General features: G+C 35.3%; 1 protein-coding gene and 1 long non-coding RNA gene across 34 annotated transcripts in view; one reads left to right on the top strand and one right to left on the bottom strand.

The window, feature by feature from the left end:
- The window catches only part of GALNT13 (polypeptide N-acetylgalactosaminyltransferase 13), a 690,911-nt gene that overhangs the window by 100,422 nt on the left and 571,063 nt on the right, over nucleotides 1-19,426 (top strand). For 20 of the 32 annotated variants that reach the window (XM_078327732.1, XM_054257620.2, XM_054257625.2 and 17 more), the window contains one exon: nucleotides 238-291. The exons of 9 other annotated variants lie outside the window; for them this stretch is intronic. In XM_078327732.1, coding sequence (XP_078183858.1) covers nucleotides 238-291 — 54 coding nt within the window. The remainder of the gene's footprint in view (nucleotides 1-237; nucleotides 292-19,426) is intronic. 3 more of the 32 variants (XM_078327738.1, XM_078327736.1, XM_078327737.1) reach the window with 1 other exon arrangement.
- LOC144576656 (uncharacterized) overlaps nucleotides 1-19,426 on the bottom strand; it is a 107,682-nt gene that overhangs the window by 21,657 nt on the left and 66,599 nt on the right. Inside the window, exons 3-4 of one of the 2 annotated variants that reach the window (XR_013518924.1) lie at nucleotides 5,546-5,579; nucleotides 5,133-5,239 (exon numbers count right to left, since the gene is read on the bottom strand). The exons of the other annotated variant lie outside the window; for it this stretch is intronic. This is a non-coding gene — a long non-coding RNA (uncharacterized LOC144576656). Of the gene's footprint in view, nucleotides 1-5,132; nucleotides 5,240-5,545; nucleotides 5,580-19,426 lie in introns of those variants that run through there. 2 annotated transcript variants of the gene reach the window in all.

The following is a 19,426-nucleotide window of genomic DNA, read 5'->3' as shown; positions in this document are numbered from 1 at the left end:
ATAGTTTTCTATGTCTGATATGGTTTGGCTGTGTCCCTACCTGTATCTCAACTTGAATTGTGTCTCCTTGAATTCCCATGTGTAGAGGGAGGGAATTGTGGGAGGTAATTGAATCATGGGGACTCGTCTTTCCCATGCTATTCTTGTGATAGTGAATGAGCCTTATGAGATCTAATGGGTTTATCAGGATTTTCACTTTTGCTTCTCTCTCATTTTCTCTTGCCACTGCTTTGTAAGAAGTGCCTTTTACCTCCTGCCATGATTCTGAGGCTTCCCCAGCCATGTGGAACTGTAAGTCCAATTAAACCTCTTTTCCTTACCAGTTTTGGTTATGTCTTTATCAGCAGCATGAAAACAGACTAATAAAATGTCTTGTTTCATTATCTCTTAAATTGAACTCGGCATGGTAGCTCACACAGGCAGTCCCAGTTACTTGGGAGGCTGGGGTGGGAGGATCCCAGAAGTTTTGAGCCCAGAAGTTTGAGGCTGCAGTGAGGTATCATTGCACCACTGCACTCTAGCATGGGTGACAAGGCAGCTGAGCTAGACTCTTGTTTCCTAAAAAAAAATAATAATAAGGAAAGATAATAACAATACAATAATATACTCCTTGAATCATAGGCTTATTATTAGGATTAAATTATGTTACACCTACAGAAAATTTTGCACACTACTTAACATATAAGAAATACTCTGAAAATGTTATTAATAATCATTATTATTATTATTTGATTATTTTTAGTCTAGGTTACTTTTATTGTAGCTATCCAATGAAGGCTCACACATAATTTCTTAAAATAAACTAATTTACATTTACTTATAATGAATTGCCCCAAATCAATAGTTTTATACTTCAAGTATGGATGTTTTTCATAAATCTTAGTGATTCAGCTAGCCACACTTATTTAAATAATATCCTGGGTTGCTGAGGGGAAGAGAATCAAAAATTAATGGGGCAATAAAGGCTTCCTTGCTTTTGAACAGATCAATATCTGTAAGTGAACTAGAGGCACTTACAACTAAATATCCAGGAATGAATTAAAAATAGATTCACTGGTTCTTGATGGAGTTAAGGATCTGAGATTATGGTCTTTGGCAAACTTAGTGACTTGAATACATATTCTTCTTTTACCATCCGTCCTCATTTTCTGCAGTGCTCATCATTTCAATAGGTATTAATATGCCTGTTGCATAAAAGCACATTGAGCCTTATATTCAGAATAGCTTTTAAAATACACATGTAAATCATAATTATTCTGTAGCAGAATCTGTGTATATAACATCATATGCACAAATAAAATATTTGTAAGTATGATTACAAACATTTTTCAATGTCATTACAGATGTAAGGAAGCAGACAAAGAGTAGAGAAGGGCAGATTCAACATCTAAGTAAGGCTGATATGTGTGCTTTTTGCAGATAAAAAGGATTAAAATGTTTAAATGTGGTCAAAAGTCTATGAGAACCAAATGAAAGGTAGGTTATATTCTTCTTCATATTCCAGATTATTATTTACTAATAAAATGGATAGAGGCTGATTCAGCTCCGGACATTATTTGCTGTGATATGAGGGTAATACAGAGAGTGTAGCTAATACTAAACATAAATGTTAAAACAGAATTGCATGTTAAATTATTGTGATATATATGATAGCATGAAAATGGATTATCTAATCTCCTTTGTGCCAAGCCATAGGCAGGGAGAAATTAACAGTACTTAAGAGAGAGAGAATGCTAATACTGCTGGAGTACAGGTTGAGCAAGGAGGCTAGTGACATAGTTAAATTATTCTAGACAATATTACGAGTTTTGTTCTTAATTCTAAAGGCAATGGAGAACCACTGAGAGATTTTGAACAGTGAACTTTAAACACTAAGGTCAGATATGCACTAAAAAGGATTACTAATTGCTATGTGTAAAAAATACATTAGAGAACATGAAAAGGAGGTGGGAAGGAAGACCTATTAGAATGTATTACAGTAGCTTGGAAATGGACATAATGGTAGCTTGAATAAGGTTAGTGAAATAGAGATGGAGAATAGGAAGTATAGATGGAATTGAGAAAGAAAGGTGTAGGGAGAGTAACAGGCATAGTTTAGGAATGTTTGGAAATTGTGTATGGGTGAATGAGAGGAAGGTGATCAAAGTGACTCCTGGTGTCCTTGAGATGTTGCATGGGTGATAATGTTCTTTACTACGTAAATGAGTTTAGTCTTGAATACGTTGCACTTGATGTTCCCTTTAGAGATTCACATAAGAGTTTTGAGTAGGCAGTTGGATACATATTTCTGAATCTTAGAGAACTAAAGGGCAACTTTAGATGTTGAAAAGTCTTTATTTAAGACAGATGAATGGTAAAACGTCTCTACTCATATAAACCTAGTAAACTTGTCTTCTCATGTTTATCAAAATTTGAGTATGAAATAGAAGTAGGCTTCTAAGTCATGTAGTGGTTTGCAAGCTTTGTTTCTTAAAGCCCTAAGGTATTATGAAGGTGACTCAGAATACCTTGTATATTGAGGAGGTATCTGTGTATAGGAAGCAAGCCTCTTCCTTTTCAACTAAAGGAGCTTTACTTTTATATAAGTTGCAATCTCAAATGATATTATATTTTTTAAAATATCTATTTTTAAAATTTAAAAATATTTACATTAATGGATGGAAAAGCGCTGGTACATTATTAGGCAGTGAGGTATCTCAGTTCACACCCTAATCATTTGAGAATGAAGCTATGGAAGGCAACTATCATAATTACCTCCAAAATTATTTCTTTAAAGTTTAAATACTAGATTGGAGAGACTACTCATTTGGTCTCATGAAAAATTATGTTAGTCCTTGCCATATTTTAGAAATATAATCTTTAGAAACAATAATTCAAAAGTTACTTTGGTTCACAGTTTAACATTTCGGGTTTTGCCTTGTCACCTGACATCAGCAATTCATTGAACCAGGTTATCTCCCTTGGCTTTCAGAATTCTTTCTTTCTTTCTTTCTTTCTTTCTTTCTTTCTTTCTTTCTTTCTTTCTTTCTTTCTTTCTTTCTTTCTTTTTTCAGTGGGACGGGAGAATCACAAGGAATCAGGTGTTCAGAGGAATGTATTGAGTAGAGGTGAGGAACTAGGATGTTGAAAAGTAAAAAAAGGAGAGAAAGAGAGGAAGAAAGAGGAAGAAAAAGAGGGAGAGAGAACAGGAATATTGCTTCATTCTAAAAATGGGTATCAATAATGGCTGATCAATATTTTGTGTATTTAAAATGGAGAACTCTATAAATATTTATTGAGTTTACTTGTTCTGGATCTGAGTTGAAGTCCTGGATATCCTTATTAATTTTCTGTCTCGTTGAGTCTAAATCTCGTTATGGGTCTTATGTATCTGGGTATTAAGATCTCTTATGTTGCATTGATCCTTTTACCACTGTATCTTTGTTGCTTTGAAATCTATTTTATCAAATGTGAGAGTTGCAACTCCTGCTTTTTGTTTATTTATTTATTTTTGCTCTCCATTTGGTTGGTAAATTTTTCTCCAACCCTTTGTTTTGAGTGTTTGTGTATCTTTGGATATACCGTTAGGTTTTGGCTGTATCTTTTGATTGGGGGATTTAGTCGATTTAAATTTAGGGTTACTGCCATTTGATGTTAACTGGCTATTTTATCCATTCGTTGATGTAAATTCTTCTTTATGTTGATGCTCTTTACTTTTTGGTATATTTTTAGAATGGCTCATACTGGTTGTTCCTTTCTATGTATAATGCTTCTTTCAGAAGTTCTTGTAAAGCAGGCCTGGTGGTAATAAAATCTCTGAGTACTTGCTCAGAATTTTTTCTAGCTCATGAATACAGATATGTTGTGTGTATCCTCTCCTTGATATAGAGTAGGCTGATATGTGTATATTTCTTGCTAGTTATTTTTTCTCAGGTCTTATTATTTATTTAACATATATTTTACTACCTCTATTATTATAATGTTTGTTGTGGCATTACTGTGTAGTCTTGTCCTTTTTCTTGCTTATGAAGGGCAAATAATTACCACACACAGAATGTCCCTCTCCTGCAAGAACTGAAAGGTATAATTTCAGCTTTCTGATGCTCTTTCAAATGGACACTCAACTCTAACAAATGTGTGCCAGGAGAAATTAACATTTTTTTCTCTCATACTTCACTACAATCTACAAGAACAAACACAGTACTAATATTTATCATTTTAGTTAAGTGAAATGCTAGGAATCAAAGTGACAGGCTCCGAGAGAAGTTATACTGTGGAATAAAACTTTATGATCCATTTGCAAGGATGAAATGTGCTTGGCCCATCTTAGTAAGTAAATAACCCTAAATTTATTTAAATATTGATCTGTTTTCAGTGGAAGGGTGAAATGAATTTCAAAATGTAGAGGTTACAAATGTATACAAAGCATTTTCTACTGTAATACCAATATTGTGCTATGTCACTTTACGAATCTGTGAATAAGTTGCTGAAAACTGCAAATTTTGTTATAAGTTATACTAGTCTTCTATCACCAAGGTTGTATGTTAAAGTCAACATAACTATGGAAAAATAGTGACAGAGACAGATTAGCTTCTGCATAGCGTCTGTCAATGTAGATATCTACCTCATTTTATAGGTGAGAAGCTTAACTATCTTTAACAGGTAATGTAGAGTCTATTCTAAGATCTACTCTCTATTTCCTTTAACAAGCACCACGATGAAGCTGTAACTTCTAACTTGATGTTTGGATATATGTAGAATAATCTTAAGGAAACATAATTCATATTTATTTTTCAAAAGATTTATAGATTATCAAAGAAAACTAATTATGCAAAGCAATCCCAAATGACAGATGTATTTAATTTGTCTGGGAAAAAAAGAATATGTAGGAAGAAGTTTTAGTATTTTCTCTGCCAGAGTGCTGAGAATATTTAAGTTACTGGATATATTTAAGGTGCTGAGACTTTTTGTTAGAATTTAAAGAGAAGAAAACAAAAGGACTACTTTCTTAATGTACTGAAACAAGAACTATTTCTATCTGGAGATAAATTAGACAGTAGTGACAGTTTTATAAAGTTAGTCTATCAGAAACCTAAATAAATGTTAATTAATACTGATATTTCTTTATAAACTCTTTATTAGAAATTACAACTTAGATCATGCATTTAAAGTAATGTAATTAAATTATCTTCTGCCTCTTTTCTTTCTTTAATTTTTGGGTTGATTGAAGTTGTCTGGTAAACTGAATCTGTAACATAAACTGAAATGTTAAATGGATGGTTTTTTGTTTGTAGTAGTGAAAGATTTAAGCTTTAAATATTCTCTCAAACTCTGATTTCCAAAAATGAGAAAGTAAAATGAGATTCCATTTGCATAATAAAGTAGTGAGAAAGAATTTGAGTGTAATTTATTTCATTGCAACCCTTTATGTGCTTGGCATTCTATTTCATTACATAAACATGCTGTTTAACATGTGGTAGTGTGTATTGGTCTGAATAGAACGAAGATATATTATTCTGTGCCCTTTATATTGTGCATACTGGCATTCAATAAAGGTGTCACTTACTTTGTTCCTTTTAGAGAAAATGCTATGCTTCTTCCTAAAGGAAAGCAAAGATAATGTGAGACCAAGACAGGAAATGTTTAATGGTATCACAGAACTGCAATAAATTTTGCTTGTTAGCTTAAGGAAAGATCTATCATATTTGATTGTACCTGTCATCTTTAATTTTAAAGTCTTTTTCTATAATAAAATTCTTCTTAAGTGAAATCCATTCAGTGCTTTTTTTTAATTTATGGAAGCTACAACTTTAAAATTTTAATGTAATCCTCAATTCTTAAACCATATTGTAATCATGGAGGTTTTACAATAGAACAATGAGGTTTTTGTGTTATTGCATCTTATTTTATTTTATTGCAGTTTAGGTTCTGGAGTACATGTGCAAAACATGCAGGATGGTTGCACAGGTACATACATGGCAATGTGGTTTGCTGCCTCCATTCCACCATCACGTATATCTGGCATTTCTCACCATGTTATGGAATTTGAAATGCAAAAAAATCATAGGGTGGGTTTATTGTAAGCTTAAACTATTTTTATAATTGATTAGATTATTGGCAATAGTTATCTTCAGCACAATTATTAGGTGTACAAACTTGTACTGGTTATTTGGAAATGTATTTAGAGGCTATATCATAAAGGATACTAACTCCAGAAGACTGTAGTATACCAAAGTTATACAGAGAAGTTAACATTCAAATATATCCTAACAGTGAAATTTGGAAAGACCAGATTTCTATAACTTTTAATATTATTTAAATTAAATAAATTATTTTTATTTTTATGTTATATCAACCTTCTTTTAAGCCAAATTGTGAGTTATCCACTTGGTTATTTTTCCCTTTATTAAATTTTATTAAAGAGCAATTTACAAACAATAATATTCACCAGTTTTAAGTGTGCATTATGATGTGTTTTGATAAATGTTTACAGTTGTGAAAGCAACATGATGTCCTCCTCTCACTACAAGTCCAGGAATTTACTGATCTATTTTTAGTAACTATAGTTGATTGTTCTACACATTACTGATGCTTTTCTTTACTGTTTGTTTTATATTTACTCTCTTTTTTCCATTTTGGATAGTTTTCAACACTATCAGTTTCACTGATGTTATCTTCTGCAGTATTAAATCTGCTGTGAATTCTAGCCAGTTTTTTGTTTATTTCTATTGTATTTTTCATCTCTAGAAGAACTTCTATAATAAAACAGGCATAATTTTTCAAATGACTATGGTCAAATCCTGTGGCTGATGTTTTCATTTGAGGATGTTCCTTAACTATTCAGTGCCTCGTGATATTTTATCTAAAAAGTGGGAAAACAGTTCCATCTATGTTGTAAGATCAACTGCAGCTATCTATATGTAACACTTAAAATTAAAAAGTAAACCTTCCATAAGTACCAACTATTATTTTTATTATCAATTAGTAAATACTAATTAATTCTCATTCTTAGAAAACTAAATATGCCTATTATTTGTAATCCTCAGCTAAGTGTATCACTTTCCTAAGAAAAAGACCCTTACATTTTACTTAACTCCTTTTCCCTCCAAAGTTTAAATGTCCATTTCTCTTGAAGTCCATTTGGCTGTACCCTGCCCAGACTCCTCTAGTCACTGTAATACATAACTTTTCTATTGTTAGTTGAGTTGTGTCAAGAATTTCCTTCCTGTTCAGTTGTATTTCTCTTGTACATCAAGCTTTCCATTCTACTTTTGATAATTTACTTATGGATTTTTTTTCATTGGACTGGGAATGACTGGAGAGAATAGATTTTCATATCATTTGTTCTATTTTCAGCAGCCAACTCAGTATCTAGTGTAATAGTTACTTAGTACTGAAAGGCAAAATACAAAAATAAATAAAAATAAATTATAGGGAAAAAACATATTAACTTTTTGCTTATGCCATTTTTATTTTGGCAGTTTGAGTGGACTCCATTAACTTAATACATTAACGGGCTTGCTTCTTACCTCTCTTGACAAACGGTGGAATATAAAGAGCTGACCTGAACCACTGCTTGACATCACATGAAAACATGTCCTGACCGAAAGTCCTCCAGAAGATTTCCAGGCCTATTTGCCTCATGAATTTTCCTGTTTCGTTATTCGTTAAAATGCCATTTGGTAGGAAGCTGAATTTGATGATAGTTTGAAATGTTGCATTTTTATTGGAAATCTTTGGCGGTATTTAGTTTCCTTGGTGTAAGTTGTTATGTGATCTCAGCACAGTTGTTCAGGTCAGAGCACTCTTGTCTTTTTGTGGTAGTTCTGAAACTGGCCCTCGGCCAGATTTATAAGCATATCTACAAGTAACGTGAAATTGTTCGATAGTATTACCAGTGATGAGGTCCAGAAATACTGGGCATGAGACTATTTGATTCTGGCAGTTAGAAGGCTGTAACTCTGTGATTTTGCTTCCTTTTCAATCATTACCTCATATTTACTTTATATAGTACAAAGCTGGCTTCAGACTGTCAAATGCTCTATGCATTAACATGGAGGTGGTTTACTCTGGAAGAATCTTACTTAGAAAATGCACTTTCTTTTTAAATTTGGATTTCCAAATCAGAGGAAAAATGTGTCATACTCAAAAATAAATATCCCTCATTTAAAACAAAACAGAAAGATAGGTATTGTTCTAAATGAGATGTTCCTGTGTAAATTAGATATCACACAGTAATCAGTAAGTGCTAGGATTACAACCGTATACTTGGCCATATAATATACATCAACAATATTGCTACTGGGATTTGATAGTCACACATTTGAAAAACGCTACCTGGAGTCATGATTTTGACAGCAGTTTCTCAATTTAAATTTATGGACTTCCCCTGCCTTCAAATCCCTTTAGCCCAAGTTTACCCCAATCACTGTGACAAGATTTTTATGTCACGGTAGAAGACTTTTCTGTACTAGTGCTTCAACTAGCAAGCACCCTTTGTTAAAAGCCTCAAAAGAGCTCAGAATGCCTAAGGAAATGAATCACATTGGCTGTAACAAAGTGGATGAAGGAGAGAACTAAGAGAGAGCTAGGCAAATAGGCTGCTTGTGCAGGGTCTTCTACTCTGTCTTTGTCTTAAGTACAGTGGGAAGCCACTGAAGAATATTAACAATAGAGGAAGGGAATGAGAAGAAATGATATAATCAGATATACATTTGTAAAATTTTCCTACTGAATGTTGTTTGGCAGTTAGTTTGGAGGCAAATAAGAGAAGCATTAGAGCCAGTAAATAGGATATCACAGTAGTCCAAGAGAAAAGAGTAAGGTGGTTTGAACTTAGGAGCCGGGGATTCAAATACATAGAGTTGAGATCCACTTATACACACAGTAATATGTCTTGGTGTTAGATTGGATCTGAAGGATAAAGGAGTAGGAAGAATCAGGATGAGAGCCAGATCTCTGGCCTGAGCAAATGTATAAATGCTGATTTCATTTAAATAAAATTGGGCAAGCTGTGGGAAGAAGAATTGGCTGGGAATAAAAAGAGATAGGGTTCTGGTGAAACTCAAGTTCAGTGTTGTCTTTTGGATTTGAGAGGCTCATAATTCATCTAGGTGGTTAAATTCTAGTCTGGGTTTAAGGGAGAGGAGCCTTTAATTCCTCTACCCTGGACACAAGACAACCGTTAAGCAAGAAGAAGGTAAAGGTACCTATTTAGACACAAAGTAGATATATATTACTAGACTCAGTCATTGTATTGAATGCTCTTACACTTCACTTGGTGAGATTAAATATGTATACACATGTTAAATATTCCCATAGTAAAGCCTAGTTTTATGTTTATTGTAAGGAATTTAGGCATATTAACTCATGAAAGAGCGAGAAGTTAGGGATTATGTTAGTGAAAGATGTCTTTGGAGGAATTACCCTACAAAATTGACCTCAATGACTAAGCCACATAGACAAAAATCGGAAGATAGTTTGCACCTTTACTTCCTGGGCATGACACTAGATAGGATGGTAACTCACCCTGAGTTGGGAGATAATTGACTTAAGCATCCTTGCAGAGAAGGATGCTATGAAATAATTCATTTAGTTTTCTGACCAAATATATTGCATTATTTGCAACAGTATTTACAGTATTGATGAAATAAAAATAATTATAATACTGAAAGGTCTAAAACTATTCCTACAGTTAGGATTAATTGCATAAGGACTTCGAGGAGAAAAGCACCATAGAACAGGATGTTTTAAAAACTATTTTTAAATTAATATTGTTTTGACAAATAATAATTGTATACATTTTTGGGATAGGAGGTGAGTTCTAAATATATATATGTATATGCAATTTAGAATGATTAAATCAAGTTAATTAACATATTCATTGCCTCCTTTACCTATCATGTTTTATGGTGAAACATTTAAAATTTACTCTCCTAGTTATTTGAAATATATAATACATTGTTATTGACTGTAGTCATTCTGCTATGCAGTAGATCTAAAACTTACTCCTCCTATCAGAAATTTTGTATCCTTTGCTCAATAACTTTTCATTCCCCCTTTCACCTCCTGCCACCTGCCTGGCCCCTAGTAACCACCATTCTACTCTCTACTTCCATGAGTTCACCTTTTGTAGATTCTACATGTAGGTGAAATGATGCATGTTTGTCTTTTTGTGCCTTGCTTATGTCACTTAGCATAATTTGCTCCAGGTTAACCCACATTATCAAAAGTGGTAAAATTTCCTTTTTTTTTTGCAGCTGAATAGTATTCCATTGTGTATACACACTGCATTTTTCTTATCCATTGATCTTTTGATGGGCACATAGGTTAATCATGGACTAGAAGTTCAAAAATGTGAGAGACATTGGAATAAAGCATTGGCAGTGATGCCTAAATAGCTGAAATTAAGCAATTGTAGGAAGCAAGGGCATTGAAGGCCCTGTTGAGTAATGTGTGTCTACCCCAACCCTTGGTGAAAATTTAAGAGGATGATGAGGACCTAAATATGTAATAAAAGCAACATATTTTAAAGTATTTATTTATTTACATAAAGTTCAGGTGACTAAAGTATGATTTTTTGTGTGTAAAACAGGAAATAAATAGAATCAAGTAAATAATAAAAGCCAGAGATGGTGGTTAAAATGGAGAATTTCTTCTCTCTTTGAGGTTATCATATTGAATTTAAATTGAACCTTAAAAGTGGGATAATTTATGTCAATTTTTTTTAATCTTGGCCAAGCCACATGCTTCTAATAATAGATAGAGGTGCAGTTAAGGAATAAAATTATATATTATTGTTAAAATACTTTTTCCAGTGCCTTCAGAATGCCTGAATCCTCTCCTAATCAAACTTTTCAAGGACTTTTCTAAAGAATTAGTACAAAATACTATAAAACAAAGTAAAGTACCCGGTTCAAGCCTGTAATCCCAGCACTTTGGGAGGCCGAGGCAGGTGGATCACGAGGTCAACAGATTGAGACCATCCTGGTCAACATGGTGAAACCCCGTCTCTACTAAAAATACAAAAAATTAGTTGGGCATGGTGGCACGTGCCTGTAATCCCAGCTACTCAGGAGGCTGAGGCAGGAGAATTGCCTGAACCCAGGAGGCGGAGGTTGCGGTGAGCCGAGTCGCACCATTGCACTCCAGCCTGGGTAACAAGAGCAAAACTCCGTCTCAAAAAAAAAAAAAAAAAAAAAAATCAAATCAACAAAGTAAAGTAATACTTTATGCAGCTAGATTTAATCTTTTTAAAATGCATTAACTGATTTTTTGGCCTTAATAATATAGAATCAACATACAGTCATAGATCTGCATTGTATATTTTTCAAACTATAAGTATAAACCTAGATCTAAAATCATATCTTTCTACTGCTTGAAAAGGCCATATCCTTTAAGGCCAGAAATTAAGAGAGAGTGGAGAGTCCTTAGTCTGCCTGATTAATTATCTATATTCTTGCATTTAAGGCACCCATTAAAAAAAAAAAAAATATATATATATATATATATATATATATATAGTCTAAATACAGTAATAAAAGCCAACCAATGTAATTTTCCTTTTTTGGGTTTGTGTGCAAGGAATCCTGGAAAGTAAGTGAAGAGTATTTCTTTATCTTTGAAGCTAACTTACAGGCAGAATTTAGATATCTGCAAAGATGTGGAAGGATACTCTTGGCAAGGTGGATTATGTTAGGAGAGGCATATGGATACAGCAAGGCACAGGGCAATTCCAGGGGGAAAGTGTATATCACAGATAACAGTTGGCTAAGCATTTGCCATATTTATGCCCACTACAAAATACTATAGCAGTCAAACATGCACATTCCTTTTCCTGCTGTCATATGTCAGGGATTTATTTGGAAATGCTGGAAAATGAAAGATATTGATTGAAGTGGTGTTTTAAGGCATGTTGATATGATCTCAGAATGCATGATGTTTTGGATATAGAAAAGTCCAGAGGTAAATAAATTTGTCAGAAGACAACGGAATTAACTCCAATATGAAAAGGATGATATTTACCTTCAGAGATAAAGCAAAACAAAAAAGGATCAACAATATATAACAATATGCTGATTGAAATAGAACAACCTATCAAGGTAATTTTTCTAGTCCCAGGGGAATTGAGAAAACTTGACTCCTCTGGGACAAGGAAACCTAAGTAGCAATTATTGGAGGCAGCTTATGAATAGTTCTAAACAGTATTATTTTATTTAATTTATCTGTAGGTTGGTGCTTTTTTTCCCTTTGTTCATCAGTTGTGAAAAGGCTGAACAAATTAACTTGCTTAAAATCAGACAATTAGTAAATGGTAGGGTTGTCATTCTGAGTCAGTCAGCTATCATTTTAAAAATGATGAGGAAGAGTAAAAGATATAAGAAACATGGTAAGTTGTCAAAGAAGAGCAACAGAGAAGATATATTTGCCAACCATATGTTCTTTGTGTTATAATTTGTATTTAGAAGATGTTCCCACACTTAATTATGTGGATTGCCAACGTTAGAATCCTGTCTCTGTGGTACAAGGTCTACCTGTAGTAAATAAGTGAGGAACCTAATATGCACTTTTTGGACTTTTAGGATGAAGTCTTCCCACATTTAATGCAGAAATGAAAATGAGTCATTGGAAAATGATAAAGCTTAGAAGTCCTTGTTATGAGGGAATTAGGCTCTTTGAATTATATTTTGAGAATGTGTTTTATAGTTTGGCATGATGTTAATTACATAGAGTGGGGCTCTGGGACTTCGAAAATAAAACAAATGAGTTGGTTTGAGAATATGGAATGATAAATATCTCAAAGACGTGTTAGCAACAAGTATAAATGCATAGTTTAATAGGCACTTTTCTACCCATGCAGCTTACAAAGTGAAACTAAAAACTTTTTTCTGCAAATGTGAACTAGTTCAAATGAATATTTTAGAAAATTGGTGTACAAATGTTGATAGCTGTTGTTTCAGCATTTGAGGAGCAGATTGAAACACAAAATTAGCTAGTAGCCTAAAGCTTAAGTACTCTCTAGGAAGGGAAAAACAACTGAAGCTAGCAAATTGACTTTCATTTGGGATGGGGTGCCCATGGTTCTGATGAAACTCGTATGTGGTAACTTCCAAATCTCTGGGGACATATGTTCAACTGACTTCTGGGAAGTAGAGCAAAGAAAAGCTGGGCAGCTTTATACAAAACCACCCTCAGCACTTCACTCAGGAAAACCTTCTCCACCAGAACAAAGCATGGGATACATTAAAAAGAAATTGAAGCATAACTGGGAGAAGGACAGAAAAATTCACTCAAAATGTTAGGAATACTGTTTAAATCATTCCAACAAAGCATTAGCTGGGCAGGGCTACATTGTGATGGAGCAAAAAATGTGAGAATGAGCTGACTCCTGATCAAGTCGAAGGGCTGGGGATGCAGGGGCCTGAAGATAAGCCTGAATAGACAGTTGGAGTGAGGGACCAATATTCCAGATGGTCGATCCAAGTCAGATAGGTTATGAGATATGAGGCTGCACTGGAGGATGGAAGCAGGATTTGGAAGAGAAAAGAATAAATACCACCCAGAGGTCGGAGTGAGGGAGGAATGTGCAGGCAGGAGTATAGACATTTCTTCTTTAGGGATTAGGCCTGGTTCTGAAAAATAATGAAGCATCCTTAAAACACTCTTTGGCCACTTTACAAGAAAAGAATAAACTTAGTGTAGGGTATGGTGGCAAGGGGCTTATTAGCTAGTGGTATATAATTATACTGTATTGTATTAAATAGAGACAATAGTGTGAAATGGTTTACAGGGATTGGCTTGACTACATTTAATTCTCATTTCTGCCGTTCCTAGTTGTGTCACCATCGAGAAATTATTTAATTTTTTAACATCTAATTATATTTACATAAAATGGGGAAATAATATTATCAATGTTACTGGGCTGTTTTTTGGATCAGGGTGTTGAAGATCATTGTCATTTGATGATCACTCCTATTTAACTAAGGACAAGCTTGTACTTAATGCCAAAGAGAGAAATAAATAATGTAGAAGGATGTTGCTGGTGTTAACAATGTGTTTGAAATCATGGGAGAGTGGATTATGAAAATGAAACATTAATCTGAAAATTGTTACCCTTTTAAGGGGAATTTTTTGTTTAAATTTTTTATTGCATTTTAGGTTTTGGGGTGCATGTGCAGAACATGCAAGACAGTTGCATAGGTACACACATGGCAATGTGATTTGCTTCCTTTCTTCCCTTTACCCACATTTGGCATTTCTCCCCAGGGTATCCCTCCCCAACTCCCCCCCCCCGCTGGCCCTCCCCTTTTCTCCCCAATAGACCCCAGTGTTTAGTACTCCCCTCCCTGTGTCCATGTGTTCTCATTTTTCATCACCCGCCTATGAGTGAGAATTTGCGGTATTTCATTTTCTGTTCTTGTGTCAGATTGCTGAGAATGATGTTCTCCAGTTTCATCCATGTCCCTACAAACAACATGAACTCATCATTTCTGATTGCTGCATAATATTCCATGGTGTATATGTGCCACATTTTCCCAGTCCAGTCTATCATCAATGGGCACTTGGGTTGGTTCCAGGTCTTTGCTATTGTAAACAGTGCTGCAATGAACATTCGTATACATGTGTCCTTACAGTAGAATGATTGATAGTCCTTTGGATATATACCCAGTAATGGGATTGCTGGGTCAAATGGAATTTCTATTTCTAAGGCCTTGAGGAATCGCCACACTGTCTCCCACAATGGTTGAACTAATTTGCACTCTCACCAACAGTGTAAAAGTGTTCCTTTTTCTCCACATCCTCTCCAGCATCTGTTGTCTCCAGATTTTTTAATGATCACCGTTCTAACTGGCGTGAGATGGTATCTCAATGTGGCTTTGATTTGCATCTCTCTAATGACCAGTGATGATGAGCATTTTATTATATGATTGTTGGCCTCATACATGTCTTCTTTTGTAAAGTGTCTGTTCATATCCTTTGCCCATTTTTGAATGGGCTTGTTTGTTTTTTCCTGTAAATCTATTTGAGTTCTTTGTAAATTCTGGATATCAGCCCTTTGTCAGATGGGTAAACTGCAAAAATTTTTTCCATTCTGTTGGTTGCCAATTCACTCTAGTGACTGTTTCTTTTGCCGTGCAGAAGCTGTGGAGTTTGATTAGGTCTCATTTGTCTATTTTGGCTTTTGTTGCCAATACTTTTGGTGTTTTGTTCATGAAGTCCTTGCCTATGTCCTGGATGGTTTTGCCTAGATTTTCGTCTAGGGTTTTTATGGTGCCAGGTCTTATGTTTAAGTCTTTAATCCATCTGGAGTTAATTTTAGTGTAAGGTGTCAGGAAGGGGTCCAGATTCTGCTTTCTGCACATGGCCAGCCAGTTTTCCCAACACCACTTATTAAACAGGGAATCCTTTCCCCATTGCTTGTTTTTGTCAGGTTTATCAAAGATTGTATGGTTGTGGATATGTTGTGTTGCCTCTGATGCCTCTGTTCTGTTCCATTGGTCTATATCCCTGTTTTCGTACCAGTACCATGCTGTTTTGATTACTGTAGCCTTATAGTATAGTTTAAAATTCAGTAGTGTGATGCCCCCCACTGTGTTCTTTTTGCTTAGAATTGACTTGACTATGCGGGCTCTCTTTTGGTTCCATATGAAGTTCATGGTGGTTTTTTCCAGGTCTGTGTAGAAAGTCAATGGTAGCTTGGTGGGGATAGCATTGATTCTGTAAATTACTTTGGGCAGTATAGCCATTTTCACGATATTAATTCTTCCTAACCATGAACATGGAATGTTTCTCCATCTGTTTGTGTCCTCTCTTATTTCATTGAGCAGTGGTTTGTAGTTTTCCTTGAGGAGATCCCATACATTTTTTTGTGAGTTGTATTCCTAGGTATTTTATTCTTTTTGTAGCAGTTGTGATTGGCAGTTCGTTCTTGATTTGGCTTTCTTTAAGTCTGTTATTGGTGTAGACGAATGCTTGTGATTTTTGCACATTGATTTTATATCCTGAGACTTTGCTGAAGTTGCTTATCAGTTTGACGATTTTTTGGGCTAAGGCGATGGGGTCTTCTAGGTATACTATCATGTTGTCTGCAATTAGAAACAATTTGGCTTCCACCTTTCCTATTTGAATACCCTTTATTTCTTTTCTTGCCTGATTGCTCTGGCTAGAACTTCCAGTACTATATTGAATAGGAGTGGTGAAAGAGGGCATCCTTGTCTAGTGCTGGATTTCAAAGGGAATGCTTCCAGTTTTTGCCCATTCAGTATGATATTCACTTTTGGTTTGTCGTAAATAGCTTTTATTACTTTGAGATACGTTCCATCGATACTGAGTTTATTGAGGGTTTTTAGCCTAAAGGGCTGTTGAATTTTGTCGAATGCCTTCTCTGCATCAAGTGAGATAATCATGTGGTTTTTGTTTTTGGTTCTGTTTATGTGGTGAATTACGTTTATAGACTTGCGTATGTTGAACCAGCCTTGCATCCCTGGGATGAATCCTACTTGATCATGATGGATAAGTTTTTTGATTTGCTGTTGCAATTAGCTTGCCAATATTTTATTGAAATTTTTGCATCTATGTTCATCATGGATATTGGCCTGAAGTTTTCTTTTCTCGTTGGGTCTCTGCCGGGTTTTGGTATCAGGATGATGTTGGTCTCATAAAATGATTTGGGAAGGATTCCCTCTTCTTGGATTATTTGGAATAGCTTCAGAAGGAATGGTACCAGCTGCTATTTGTGTGTCTGGTAGAATTCGGCTGTGAACCCATCTGGACCTGGGCTTTTTTTGTGTGGTAGGCTCTTAATTGCTGCCTCGACTTCTGCCCTTGTTATTGGTCTATTCATAGTTTCATCTTTTTCCTGGTTTAGGCTTGGGAGGACACAGGAGTCAAGGAATTTATCCATTTCTTCACGGTTTATAGTTTATGTGCATAGAGTTGTTTGTAATATTCTCTGATGATGGTTTGAATTTCTGTGGAATCTGTGGTGATTTCCCCTTTGTCATTTTTTATTGCATCTATTTGGTTGTTCTCTCTTTTCTTTTTTATCATTCTGGCTAGTGGTTTGTCTATTTTGTTGATTTTTTTAAAAAACCAGCTCTTGGATTTATTGATTTTTTCAAGGGTTTTTCTTGTCTCTATCTCTTTCAGTTCGGCTCTGATCTTAGTTATTTCTTGTCTTCTGCTAGGTTTTGAGTTTTTTTGATCTTGCTCCTCTAGCCCTTTCAATTTTGACGATGGGGTGTCAATTTTGAATCTCTCCATTCTCCTCATATCAGCACTTATTGCTATATATTTTCCTCTAGAGACTGCTTTATATGTGTCCCAGAGATTCTGGCATGTTGTGTCTTCGTTCTCATTGGTTTCGAAGAACTTCTTTATTTCTGTCTTCATTTCATTGTTTATCCAGTCAACATTCAAGAGCCAGTTGTTCAGTTTCCATGAAGCTGTGCGGTTCTGAGTTGGTTTCTGAATTTTGAGTTCTAACTTGATTGCCCTATGGTCTGAGAGACTGTTAGTTATTATTTCAGTTGTTTTGCATTTGCTGAGGAGTGCTTTACTTCCAATTATGTGGTCAATTTTAGAGTAGGTGTGGTGTGGTGCTGAGAAGAATGTATATTCTGAGGATTTGGGGTGGAGAGTTCTGTAAATGTCTATCAGGTTTGCTTGTTCCAGGTCTGAGTTCAAGCCCTGGATATCCTTGTTAATTTTCTGTCTGGTTGATCTGTCTAGTATTGACAGTGGAGTGTTAAAGTCTCCCACTATTATTGTGTGGGAGTCTAAGTCTCTTTGTAAGTCTTTAAGAACTTGCCTTATGTATCTGTGTGTTCCTGTATTGGGTCCATATATGTTTAGGATCATTAGCTTTTCTTGTTATATCAATCCTTTCACCATTATGTAATGGCCTTCTTTGTCTCTTTTGATCTTTGTTGCTTTAAAGTCTATTTTATCAGCGATGAGAATTTCAACTTCCACTTTTTTTTCTCTCCATTTGATTGGTAAATCTTCTATTATCCCTTTATTTTGAGCCTTTGTGTATCCTTACATGTGAGATGGGTTTCCTGGATACAGCACACTGATGGGTTTTGGATTTTTATCCAATTTGCCAGTCTGTGTCTTTTGATTGGTGCATTTAGTTCATTTACATTTAGGGTTAATATTGTTATGTGTGAATTTGATACTGACATTTTGATGCTAGCTGGCTGTTTTGCCCGTTAGTTGATGTAGATTCTTCATTATGTTGATGCTCTTTAGCATTTAGTGTGAGTTTGGAATGGCTGGTACTGGTTGTTCCTTTCTGTGTCTGGTGCCTCCTTCAGGAGCTGTTTTAAAGCAGGCCTGGTGGTGACAAAATCTCTGAGTACTTGCTTGTTCGCAAAGGATTTTATTTTTCTTTCACTTCTGAAGCTCAGTTTTGCTGGATATGAAATTCTGGGTTGAAAGTTCTTTTCTTTAAGGATGTTGAATATTGGCCCCCACTGTCTTCTGCCTTGTAGAGTTTTTGCCGAGAGATCTGCTGTGAGTCTGATGGGCTTCCCTTTGTGGGTGACCCGACCTTTCTCTCTAGCTGCCATTAGCATTTTCTCCTTTATTTCAACCTTGTTGAATCTGACGATTATGTGCCTTGGGGTGTTCTCTGTATTTCCTGCATTTGAGTGTTGGCCTGCCTTGCTAGGTGGGGGAAATTTTCCTGGGTACTATCCTGAAGAGTATTTTCCAGCTTTGATTTATTCTCTTTGTCACATTCTGGTACATCTATCAAACGTAAGTTAGGTCTCTTCTTATAGTCCCACATTTCTTGGAGACTTTGTTCATTCCTTTTTGTGCTTTTTTCTCTATTCTTGGTTTCTCATTTTATTTCATTGAGTTGATCTTCGACTTCTCGTATTCTTTCTTCTGCTGGGCAATTCGGCTGTTGAAACTTGTGCATGCTTTGTGAAGTTTTCGTATTGTGTTTTTCAGCTGCTTCAATTCATATTCCTCTCTAAGTTATCCATTCTTGTTATCATTTCCTCAAATCTTTTTCAAATCTTTTTTCAAGGTTCTTAGTTTCTTTGCATTGATTTAAAACATGTTCTTTTAGCTCACAAACGTTTCTCATTATCCACCTTCTGAAGTCTAATTCCATCATTTCGTCACAGTCATTCTTTGTCCAGCTTTGTTCCCTTGCTGGTGCGGAGTTTTGGTCCTTTGTAGGAGGCAAGGTGTTCTGGTTTTGGGTGTTTTCCTCCTTTTTGCGCTGGTTTCTTCCCATCTTTGTGGATTTATCCACCTGTCATCTGAGTAGTTGCTGACTTTTCGATTGGGTCTCTGAGTGGATGCCCACATTGTTGATGCTGAAGTATTTCTGTTACTTGGTTTTCCTTCTACCAATCTAGCCCCTCTACTGTACAACTGCTGAGGTCTACTCCAGGCCCTGCTTGTCTGGGGTGCACCTATAGCATCTGCA

This window comes from Callithrix jacchus, chromosome 6, assembly GCF_049354715.1.
Source record: "Callithrix jacchus isolate 240 chromosome 6, calJac240_pri, whole genome shotgun sequence".
Lineage (NCBI taxonomy): Eukaryota > Metazoa > Chordata > Mammalia > Primates > Cebidae > Callithrix > Callithrix jacchus.
The sequence above is the reverse complement of the archived record's forward strand: the minus strand, read 5'-3'. Positions and strand labels throughout refer to the sequence as shown.